This window comes from Mytilus trossulus, chromosome 2, assembly GCF_036588685.1.
Source record: "Mytilus trossulus isolate FHL-02 chromosome 2, PNRI_Mtr1.1.1.hap1, whole genome shotgun sequence".
Taxonomy (NCBI): Eukaryota; Metazoa; Mollusca; class Bivalvia; order Mytilida; family Mytilidae; genus Mytilus; species Mytilus trossulus.
Window position 1 is genome coordinate 4,503,864 of NC_086374.1, and position 12,117 is coordinate 4,515,980.

Sequence of the window (12,117 nt, forward strand, 5' to 3'; positions counted from 1 at the left end):
ATATAAATATTATTAATGATTTTATAATTGATTTCTTGTATATTTTTGACATTGATTAACATAAAAGATTTCTTGTATATTTTTGACATTGATTAACATAGAAGATTACTTTTCAGGGATGAGTACTGTCAGTTTCAATTAAGAGTAAGGGAACATGTATGTTATAGATTATTTCAAATCAGAAATTGAACCTGATATTATATGACTTTTTGATGGATATAAATACAAAATAGGGTCAAAATCAAAGTGATAGATTCATGTTTAGAGTTTCAAAGCCAATTAACAAGCATACCAAATGTATATCCTCTTCATGCTTTAATTCATGAAAACAAAATACATGACACCACTTCTTTTGCCTCATATTTTTAAATCAAGATTAAGAAAGGTTTCACAAGTTTTTTTTGTTTATCTTTACAAATGTCAAACTGTTTCTAGGTGAGGAGATTTGCTTTTTTGTTCCAATTTTTTTTTAACATTCAGTACCATGTGACACATGTATAATTAAAACTTTCTGAAAATATGAATATGCTTATATATTGTTTAGTCGGATTTTCATACATTAATAGAAGTGAATGGTTATTAATTGATGGTTCAACACTGATTTGAAATATTCCTCAGTAGTTATTGAATGCATGTTAATATATCTAATGAACAGAATTTTAATAACAATACAAAATTTTGTATTGAAAGATAAAATTTTGAACATTAAATGTTTAAATATGAAACGGTTTTGGTAGATGACTTATTTGGTTGTAAAGGTCTATCATAGAAATGTAAATTAATGTTTCAAAACCCTTTGAAACAACAAATAGAAATCTTATCCTCTATGATAAGGTATCGATAACTGTCATAGTTTTGACTAACATCCCTAATGTTTTGGGTCCAAGAGCTAATCATGTTATATACTGGATAAGTAATCACAATTAATTTTCTTAGTTTAATTGTTTTTAATTGAACTGAATACCAAAAAAGGATTGTTGCCATGATTAAAAAGAAGTTTGAAGATTCAGATTATATTTTCTTTAAAAAAAATAGTGCTATTCCACTGAAAAATGTCTAATGGTGAAAATAATTTATTATTTATCTGAAAATTTAAACATTCTGAAAGGTGATATCAAAAAGCACTTTTTCCATTGACCTGGAAGAAACGATTAGTTTGCTACTCAATTCCATTGTTTAAGATCCACTTTGAAGATACATTTTTTTCTGAACCTTCTAAGACTTATATTCAGTGGAGTAATGCTTTTAAAATTTATTTCAGATAAGAATGTTATTATTATGTGGAAAAATCATCTTCTATGCATTTATCATTATTCATCTCCATCTATGTATACCTACAAATGTTGCATATTTTATTATTCATCTCCATTTATTCATACCTACAGTTAATGCATTTACTTTACATTTATCATTTTTTTTTAAGAATTTGAGTTGCTTAAAGTTTTATTTAAGTCACTGTAATATACTCTGTCTTAAACTGTAGGAAAAACAATATCATATGTTGTCTTCCTAGCAACAAAAAACTTTTGAATATCCGTTTCTGTTGATCAGTAATTTGAGGTACATTCAAACCTATACATATTATTCTTAGTAATTCAAGAAATGCTTTGCAGGAAACGTAAACTTTATTTAGGAAATTTGAATTGAAGGTTTATATATGCAAATTATGTCTTGGAGTCAAGTTTTAAAAGCAATGCTGATAAACTATATAGAGTTTTGCCCCTTGGAATTATGAATGATATTTAAATTTCATTGAAAGCACTGGCAAAGAATATTGTTGTGAATTTTTGTACATGTGAAATTATCTAAAATTCAGGTTTTGAGTTTATGATATATATTACTGCTGGTTTTCCTGTTTTATTATCTAGCAATGACATCAAGTTGATATAAAAAATGTACTTTATTTATAAACACAGTCTGAAAAGTTTTGATAACAAATGGTAAAGATTACTAAATTTAATTTATATGTAGAAATATGTTTTTGTAGGCAGTCAGTATTATGTTGAAGACATTTAACACTTTTTATTAACCTGTCAATATTTATTTTTTAGGTCGACGAGCTCCACCACCACCTCCACCCAAATGAGAAACACATATCACTAGTTCATAGTTCAAAGTGCAATTCATATGGAAGGATGCTTCAGGCATGTTGTATGGCATTTAAACAATTATTAAGATGTCTTCATGTGCAGATTCATGCCCTGCATGCATATTGTGATATTTATTTATGATGGGGAGGAAGTCATGTGATAGCCATGTGATCAAGACATTCAGTACAGGACAGTTCTGTACATGGCTACAGCATGAACAAGGGGTCTTTATGAAGATGTAACATAGTCATTACCAATCAGACAGGTGCTTTTAAAGATTTAATATACACATTTATTTATAGTGAATTTTGATGTATGTGATGAATTGCATCAAATATAAGTTGACAACATGCGTATACTTTCAATTTTTAGAGTTTGAGGTCAACTTACAACTTTGTTATATTTGGATCTGAAAAGAATTTTCTTTTATTGACAGCATGCACAAAATGAGTGTAAATGTGCTAATGAAATGTTTGAATATATAAATAGAAACTGATCATTTCACTGCTAAAAATACATTTATGAAAATATAAAAAATTCATCCATTTTATTTTTAGAACACAAATGAATATTATACCTTGCTATATTTTTGTTCTGGTCAGTCATTTAGTATACAAATCAGTATTCATTATCTTAATGTGAGTGAATTTATGTTTAATTTCTGAGATTTTACATTAAATTCTTATTATATACGGCAATCATTTCAAAATATTATTTATTCAGTTTCAATCATTAAATAAAGTCCAGAAAGTAGAAATAACTAGTCTACAGACAGGAACTTAATAACTCTATCAAAAATAGTAAGATATACACACAGATCTACATATATAACATCATTCTCATAGGCATAAGCATGTTTAATATAAAAGGAGGGGTTGAGATAAAACCCCAATAGTGAATACCTGCAGGTTAATGCTTAACAGTCATTGACAATGACTAAAACCATTATTAATAAAGATAAACTATTGGCTTAATCATATTTATCTAATTATAACTACAAAAATATAATGTTTAATCAGCATAAATTAAACAAATGTTTAAATTCATCTTTAATGAACAATTGTTAGACGACAGAAGAGTGCTGTAATGTGAATAGTTTGCTAATTTATTCTTCCATTTTTTTTATAATTTGGCCAATAATTGTCTGTATTTACATCTAATAACACTTGTTGTACTTGCACTATTTATTTTTATTGTTACAATTGCTTTGACCTTTATATACATTGGGATAATCATAAACATGCAGTCACATACAATTAGTTACAATTTAGAAGTAGCCCCCCCCCCCTAAAAAAAAAAAAAATCCGTTAGTTTATGCATTTCTTTAAAAAAAAAAAAAAAAAAAAAATAGATGTATTTTTATTTGAACTTGGCAATTGTGAAAAAAAAATAAAAATTATGGAATTAATATCAAAAATTTTGTTAAAGAATTTCTTCTGTGACAGATGTGACTTTTGTAATTCTTTTAAATGTACTAAGTATTGATAGAATATCCTTAACTTAATATTTTTGGTGGCAAAAGGTAAACAAAAATTAAAGTAAAGTATAGAGTAATTAGAAGTCAGATCATAGAGCCTGTTTCATTAAAGTATTTACTCTTGCCTGTTACTCTCCTTTGTATATCTATGGTATATTTTATTTTATTCTTTTGTATTTTATAACATGACAACAATCAGAAAATATAGAAATCAAAAGAATGTTGTGCTGGGCACACTATATATACCTTAAGCATTGGTGATTGAATTTTGATTATTTTGATGTATTTGACAAAAAAGATATTTTCATAAATGTAAGTTATACAGTTCATTTATCATGGGCATTATATTGAGTTGGCTATAATACATGCTTTGCATTCCCCAATGGAGACCTTTTATGCTATTCAAAATGGTTAAGGAAAATATAAAAATAACATATAGGGAGACCAAAAATTTATCAAAGTTCAGTAATTATTTCTGACATGGGCAGATAGATTCTTGATCAAACATTACAGTTTTGGTATGAAGTATCCATTATTTATGAGTTATGCAACCAAAAAGGATATCAAAATATTGACTCTTTGATTTTCCAATTTCTTATAAATATTTTAAAGTGCAACATCATTCAAACAAATTATCACATTTGAATTTAATATTTATCTATTCGTTGGCCAAACAATCATTTTGGGCAAAGCTTGTGCTCCATGTGAAACCCATACATCGTTTTAGAATGCTAAACATTTGGATAATCTCTTAAATGATGTCACAGACAATATTTCTGTTGTGAAAGAGTTGTCATTATTTATAGTAATACTCATTTACTTTTCTTTTTTTATAACTTTAATGTCCATATCATGGCTCTTCTCATACCTCCTTCTTCTATTGTTGCAACCTTCCTTTTGTTGACAAAGCAAAATCATATCATTAAAAAACTTTGTTAAATAAGAAAATATATAAAATCATTATCAATCTTCACTTGGCCTAACCCTATTCTTCTAAGTATGTTCAAAAGGTCTCCATTGTCTTCACCATTCCGCTTTTTAACCTGTCTCTATATAGGTGTGAATGTGTGTATATTTTGCAGAAGATGATTTTATGTTAGTTGGGTATTTTTTTGTAATGTTTTTATAAAAAATTGTTACTGTTAGTTATGTTTACACACATGGATTTGCAAAAAAATATATATTTTCAGCTTTTTGAACATCAGCATTCATTATAAAAAAAAAGTTAATTGATTTTTTTGTTACCTTTTCAGATGGTAAGTAGTTTTGATAGGTCTTTAACATATTTAGTCATATGCATTTGCAGATAAATAACCACATGTTTTTTTTTATCTTGTGTTATTATTAAATAGGCCTCTAGCAAATTGTCAAGAATGAAATAACCAGTCTTCCTAAAGTTCCCTATTCATCTTGTATTTTCTATGGTTCAAAATATTTGTAAGTGTTAACTTTTTTCATTTCATATGATGTAGAAGTTTGATTTTTCAACCATTTAATTATTTGACATGGTCATAAAGCATATTAACCAAAGTAACCGTTCATCAAATTTGTAGCAATTAAACATATAGAACTAATCACCATGTGGACTTTTTATTTGATGACCATGAAACAAAATGCAAAAACAATATAATCTCATTCAAAATACACTCATTAGAAAATGTCATTCAATCGTGTATTGATGCCTGAAATTTCTCAGACAATTTAACACAATGTAGCATATATTTACATTGATACGTCAACATCATTGTAAACTTTAAAATAAGTGAAGGTCAGTTAAAGCATATATGCCATTAATCATTAATTAATTAATTGCAAGATTATTTTTTTTCATTTAGAGTTTAAAAATCAGAATTTGCTTTGTGGTATATTTTATTCACCGTCAGTCAAATAATGTATCAGAGTCTTTTGTATTTCATCTCACATTCATTGTTTTTTTCTTGACAACTGCAATTTCTACATAATATAATTTTAGTTCAATTATAAAGAAAAAAAAACAGTTGTTGTCAGTGCTAGACTTTGTTGATCTACAATTCTTTGAAAACAGCCTGTCAGAAATTAACCCAATTTGCGCAAATTCCTTTACAATCTATAAACTTCTGCTCTATAAACATTTAGATATTATTTATGGCAGTATGTATGTTTCTACATTTGAATATGTCCTATTTTGATGTTACTAGATGATCTGGTTAAAGTAAACCTGATATTAAATCATCTTGTATGTTTTACTCCTGAAACTTGTGTTCAAACTTATCATTTATTATTTTCTCAAATAGAACTTTGCCTATTATTATAACTGGAGCTTTCATCATTTTATAAGTGTTAGTTTAATTTCCTTGATTTCACAATTTTGTTTTGAACCATTACATTAGCTATTTTTTTATGTTGTTAAATTGTTTATCTTTAAACATACAGGGGTATTTGTACTTTCAACTGTGCTTTAAATTACAAAGTTTTTGTCTGAATTCACGTAATTTTAGTGTAGCAGTTTCCTTTTCAAAATTTGGAATGTAATTTTTCATAAAACTTTGGTAAAAAGAAAATAGTTTTTCACTTCAATCATTATAACATAAGTATCAGCAATTTTGTGTCTGTAAAAACAGTTTATTATTTGCATTGATATAAACATCAGTTCTCTTTTAAGAACATGAAATTAGACTTGATTTTGATAATCAACACATTAATGCAAATTAGAATTAATAATTTATTGAACCTTTAAATTGAAACAAAATGACATTAATAAGCAGTTTGTTATTACATGAATGTTATATTTTGTTTGTTTGTTTGTTATGAGTGTTATTTATGGATGGTAGTGTTTATAACATATCCATGAATCTTCCAAGTTATATATGTATATAGAAAATGAACAATGATATAGATTATATCATATTGTAAATATAATGTATATCAATAATAAATGATACAATTTACACCTGTTTTTATGTTTTTAATTTGAAGGAAGAGTGGCACATTTATATTGGCTGCTACTGGGGTTTAAAGATGCTGATTTTTGTCCAGCATGATGGTAAACATCTACAAGTATACAGAATTCATTGTTTTATTATACCCCCGCTTTAAAAAAGGGGGGGTATACTGTTTTACCTCTGTCTGTCAGTCCGTCAGTCAGTCCGTCCCATGAAACTTTCATCACATTTTTCTCAGGAACTACAATACAAGGATTTCTGAAATTTGGTTTCAGGGTTTATCTAAGTCAGCTATACCGTGTGATGCGTTTTCAGATTGATCACTTGACAACTTTCTGTTTACCGAACACTTGTATGATTTTACACATGATAGCCAAGTTGAAAATTTTCGTCACATTTTTCTCAGGAACTACAATACAAGGATTTCTGAAATTTGGTTTTAGGATTTATATAAGTCAGCTATACCGTGTGATGCGTTTTCAGATTCATCACTAGTTAAAACTTTTTTTAATGCACATTTCAGTAATATCTAGGAAGGGCCAATTGAGTATTTTTGGGCTCTTGAAAAATGTAAATGATATTTAAAACTATCATTGTAAGAACAATCAATGATTTTGTAACAGAATTTACACACTTGAAAATGTTATGAAAACGGTGAAGAGAACTTTAGTACAATTTAAAGCCATAACAAGAACAAAGACAACAAGGGTACAATAAAACAATTGGTATGATCAGAAATGAACTCGTGCTCCAGAGTTGGCGTTTATCACCTAGATATGTGTGCTTCTTCAATAATAGAAACGACCACACACTAACATGTAGACTAGATTATAATTCCAATGGGATTAATATCCCATATTGTGATATGCTATGCTCCATCTAAGGGTGGAGATTATTGTGGCAAAAAATAACTGCTGGCTTTAATGAGCTTGCATTTATAAAAAAAAAAAGAAGATGTGGTATGATTGCCAAAAAGACAACTCTCCACAAGAGACCAAATGACAGACCACCATACGGTTTTCAACAAGGAAAAAATAATTCATAACACATCAGCCCCAATTGACCATTGTAAAACAATTCATATATGATCACACTTATGCTGTTTCATCCGAGAGCAGGAAAGCTTTCATTGAGTATTTACAATAAGAAAATTTACATTGTGTTTTGCGCAGATGAAAAAGATGATAAGTGAATTATAAAATAAAATTGAGAATGGAAATGGGGAATGTATCAAAGAGACAACAACCCGACCGTAGAAAAAACAATAGCAGAAGGTCACCGACAGGTCTTTAATGTAACGAGAAATTCCCGCACCCGGAGGCGTCCTTCAGCTGGCCCCTTAACAAATATATACTAGTTCAGTGGTAATGAACGCCATACTAATTTCCAAATTGTACACTAGAAACTAAAATTAGAATAATACAAGACTAACAAAGACCCGAGGCTCCTGACTTGGGACAGGCGCAAAAATGCGGCGGGGTTAAACATGTTTATGAGATCTCATCCCTCCCCCTATACCTCTAGTCAATGTAGAAAAGTAAACGCATAACAATACGTACATTTAAAATTCAATTCAAGAGAAGTCCGAGTCTGATGTCAGAAGATGAAACCAAAGAAAATAAACAAAATGACAATGTGTTGTGTTTCTGGTCATTGCTGGATGGAGATTTGATTACAGTTTCTATTTAAAACATGTGTTGATCTTGAATTTTGGCAATGATGTCAGGAAGAAGATTGCATTCGTGAGTAGAAACTGATTTGATACTCTACAGTGTTGCATATTATGTATACTGAGTTCGTGTAGTGTTCGACATTCTCTAAGTGGTATGTCTGCAGCAATAGGATGGAACATGCTCTTTTGAAATATTATTAGCCTCTTTATTTTGTGTTTTCCTTCCAATTTTGGCCAGTTTAAGTGTTGCATGATATTTGTTATAGATCCTGGATGGTATTCATAGATGCATGATACTAATCGCGCTGCCCGGTATGGTAACATTTCAATTCTATGGACAGTCTTCTTATAAGCGGTTCCCACACCGAACTGCTATATTCAATATGTGGTCTCACTAGTACCAGATATGCTTGTTTCTAAAGTTTGGCGGACAATTATGTAAGTTTCGTCGTTTAAACTTCAGGCTAGGTGGCCTTTACTTTATTTGTAATGTGTTGATTCCAGTTAAGTTTCCAGTGCAACACGTGGGTTAATGATGAGTTCTTACTGAGTCTAGTTGAGGTAATATGGTTGATTGATTTTCCCTCTGATGTTGTGGATTAACTGAAGTATATAGCACTTTTGGGGGATTAAAAGACATTTTCTAGTATAGAGACCACCGTTCTAGCCATGCGAAATATTTTTGTTGTGTTTTGGTTCCTATGGGAGATTGGATGTTTCTGTACACCAAGCAGTGGTCTTATGCTTATTTACACACTCGTAAATCATTTTTTCTGTAATTGTTTAACTATACCAGGTGTTGTTATATTGATAGCTATCATAGGACTCTGCGATGATTTTTGTATTGCTGGTTTTTAGGTAATACTTGATATCGATATTTTGGTTTAAATCAACATCAGAGAATACAAATTCATATTTTTGCTTCGATACATTTTCTTTTCCCTCTGTGTCAATTGTATCTTTTTTCTTCTCTTATCATAGTGATGTTACTGCTATCTTTCTTTTAAGACCAGTATTTATTGGTTGTCTTGTAGATTTTCTCTTAATAAATAACGAATTTGACTTTTCTTCATAATCAGGTTTGAGTTTATTAGCCACATATATTTCCTTTGTATACAGTAAGATTTCTTTGTAGTATTTTCTTGTGTATTTTGGCCTGGGCGTTCACTGTTATCTTCATTATGTCATGATCACTGGTTCCTTGACCTATTTCTACTTTATTGATAAAGTTTGGGTTATTGGTGAAACACCAATCAAAATGTTGCTTTGACGCGTTGGTTTTGATACAACGTTTGTTTTCGATGTGGTAATCATTTCCAATGTCTAAAATCTTTTGGTTTATGTTTTTGCCATACTGTGGTGAAGGATGTATTGTTAGATTCTCGTAGTTTCTGCTTGGTAAGTTATGTTCAACTGTTTTCAATTTGCTAATGTGCTTTTGATTTTTCTACCCTGTATACCACATTGCCTCACATTCTCATCAAGAAAAAATTCACACACCTAATTAAATGGGCATTCAAAAAATCAGAATGTGAATATATATGTTCAAACTCTTTTAGGTCATTTTTTAGTAGCAATAAACAAAAAAACTATGTTAATTGGACATGCTTTGATACTATATATGCCCTTGAATTTTTACTAGATAACATTTTTGTTCGCTTTGGGGATTCCTTATATCGTCAAATTATCGGAATTCCAATGGGGACTAACTGTGCACCACTTATCGAGGACCTCTTTTTGTATTGTTATGCGTTACAATTTATGACAAAAATAAGCAAAGACCCATCAAAACAACATCTGATAAACAAATTTAATAATACTTTTAGATATTTGGATGATATTTTGGCTCTCAATAATGAAGTCTTCAGTATGTATATTAATGAAATTTATCCTGGTGAACTTACTTTAAATAAAGCTAATACTAACAATGACCACTGCCCTTTCCTCGACCTTGATACTAGTATCTATATCACTAACGGAAAGCTGAATACTAAAATTTATGATAAAAGGGATGATTTTTTCATTTCCTATCGCTAATTATCCGTTTTTAGATGGTGACGTTCCCTTGTCACCATCTTACGGTGTTTATATATCTCAACTTGTACGATTCGCTCGTGTATGTAACAATGTTTTAGATTTTAACGAGAGAAATTTATGTATTACTGAAAAAATATGACACCAGGGTTTTCGATATCACAAACTAGTCAAAACATTTACTAAATTTTATCATCGGTATAAAGACATCATTCGTAAATATAGCTCAACATACAGACTTCTTAAACGTTCAGGTATTTCACATCCATTTTTTTATGGAAATATTCTTTATAAAGCACAAAGGTGTCAGTATTCACCTCATAAACTTACAAAACCTTTGAATAGACTTATTAAGAAGGGATATAATTACGATACTGTTGTCAAGTCATTAAAGATTGCATATTTTGGCGTTAATATTGAGTCACTGATAAGGTCTTTGCGTCGGAACTAAACACATTTGTTCTAAAAACAGTTGTTGGCATGACACGGGTTATGTTCTTCTCATATATGTTATGATGGTATGATACTAAACCCCTAACGGAAAGGATTGTGCCTGATGTTCATATGATGAAATCATAATCTTTCAGTCAGTTTAATTGAAGTCTGGAGCTGGCATGTCAGTTAACTGCTAGTAGTCTGTTGTTATTTATGTATTATTGTCATTTTGTTTATTTTCTTTGGTTACATCTTCTGACATCAGACTCGGACTTCTCTTGAACTGAATTTTAATGTGCGTATTGTTATGCGTTTACTTTTCTACATTGGTTAGAGGTATAGGGGGAGGGTTGAGATCTCACAAACATGTTTAACCCCACCGCATTTTTGCGCCTGTCCCAAGTCAGGAGCCTCTGACCTTTGTTAGTCTTGTATTATTTTAATTTTAGTTTCTTGCGTACAATTTGGAAATTAGTATGGCGTTCATTATCACTGAACTAGTATATATTTGTTTAGGGGCCAGCTGAAGGACGCCTCCGGGTGCGGGAATTTCTCGCTACATTGAAGACCTGTTGGTGACCTTCTGCTGTTGTTTTTTATTTTGGTCGGGTTGTTGTCTCTTTGACACCTTCCCCATTTCCATTCTCAATTTTATTTGTCTATATGCCTTTTTGTGCTTCTTTTTTGCATATGTCTGTGTTTATAGTGATTAAGATTATAGCACAATGTTGACTGCTGTACTCCTATTTTTGACATTTTTATCTTTTATGTCTGTTGACACATTGTTATCAATATAATGGAAATTTGATGCGACTGTCATACTAGTGAGAGGTTTAGCTAGCTTTAAAACAAGTTTTAATACACCATTTTCTACATAAAACTAAAGGCTCTCAAGAGCCTGTGTCGCTCACCTTGGTCTATGTGCATATTAAACAATGGACACAGATAAATTCATAACAAAATTGTGTTTTGATGATGGTGATGTGTTTGTAGATCTTACTTTACTGAACATTCTTGTTGCTACAATTATCTTTATCTATAATGAACTTGGCCCAGTAGTTACAGTGGAAAATATTTTCTAAAAATCTACAAAAATTTATGAAAATGTAAAAAAAATGACTATAAAGGGCAATAACTCATAAACGGGTCAACTGACCATATTGGTCGTGTTGACTTATTTGTAAATCTTACTTTGCTGAACATTATTGCTGTTTACTGTTCATCTCTATCTATAATATCATTCAAGATAATAACCAAAAACAGCAAAGTTTCCTTAAAATTACCAATTCAGAGGCAGCAACCCAACAACTGGTTGTTCGATTCATTTGATATTTTCAGGACATATAGATCTTCACCTGATTAACAATTTAACAACATGTCAGATTTGCACTTAATGCTCTGGTTTTTGAGTTATAAGCCAAAAACTGCATTTTACCCCTATGTTCTATTTTTAGCCATGGGGGCCATCAGGTTGGTTGACCGGGTCAC

General features: G+C 30.2%; 1 protein-coding gene across 7 annotated transcripts in view; it reads left to right on the top strand.

Moving 5' to 3' along the window:
• LOC134706318 (uncharacterized) overlaps positions 1–6,494 on the top strand; it is a 32,832-nt gene extending 26,338 nt beyond the window's left edge. For 5 of the 7 annotated variants that reach the window (XM_063565153.1, XM_063565154.1, XM_063565152.1 and 2 more), the window contains one exon: positions 2,052–6,494. In XM_063565153.1, coding sequence (XP_063421223.1) covers positions 2,052–2,086 — 35 coding nt within the window. In that variant the 3' untranslated portion in view covers positions 2,087–6,494. Of the gene's footprint in view, positions 1–116; positions 145–2,051 lie in introns of all 7 variants that reach the window. The other 2 variants (XM_063565155.1, XM_063565157.1) reach the window with 1 other exon arrangement.
• Positions 6,495–12,117: the final 5,623 nt, after the last annotated feature.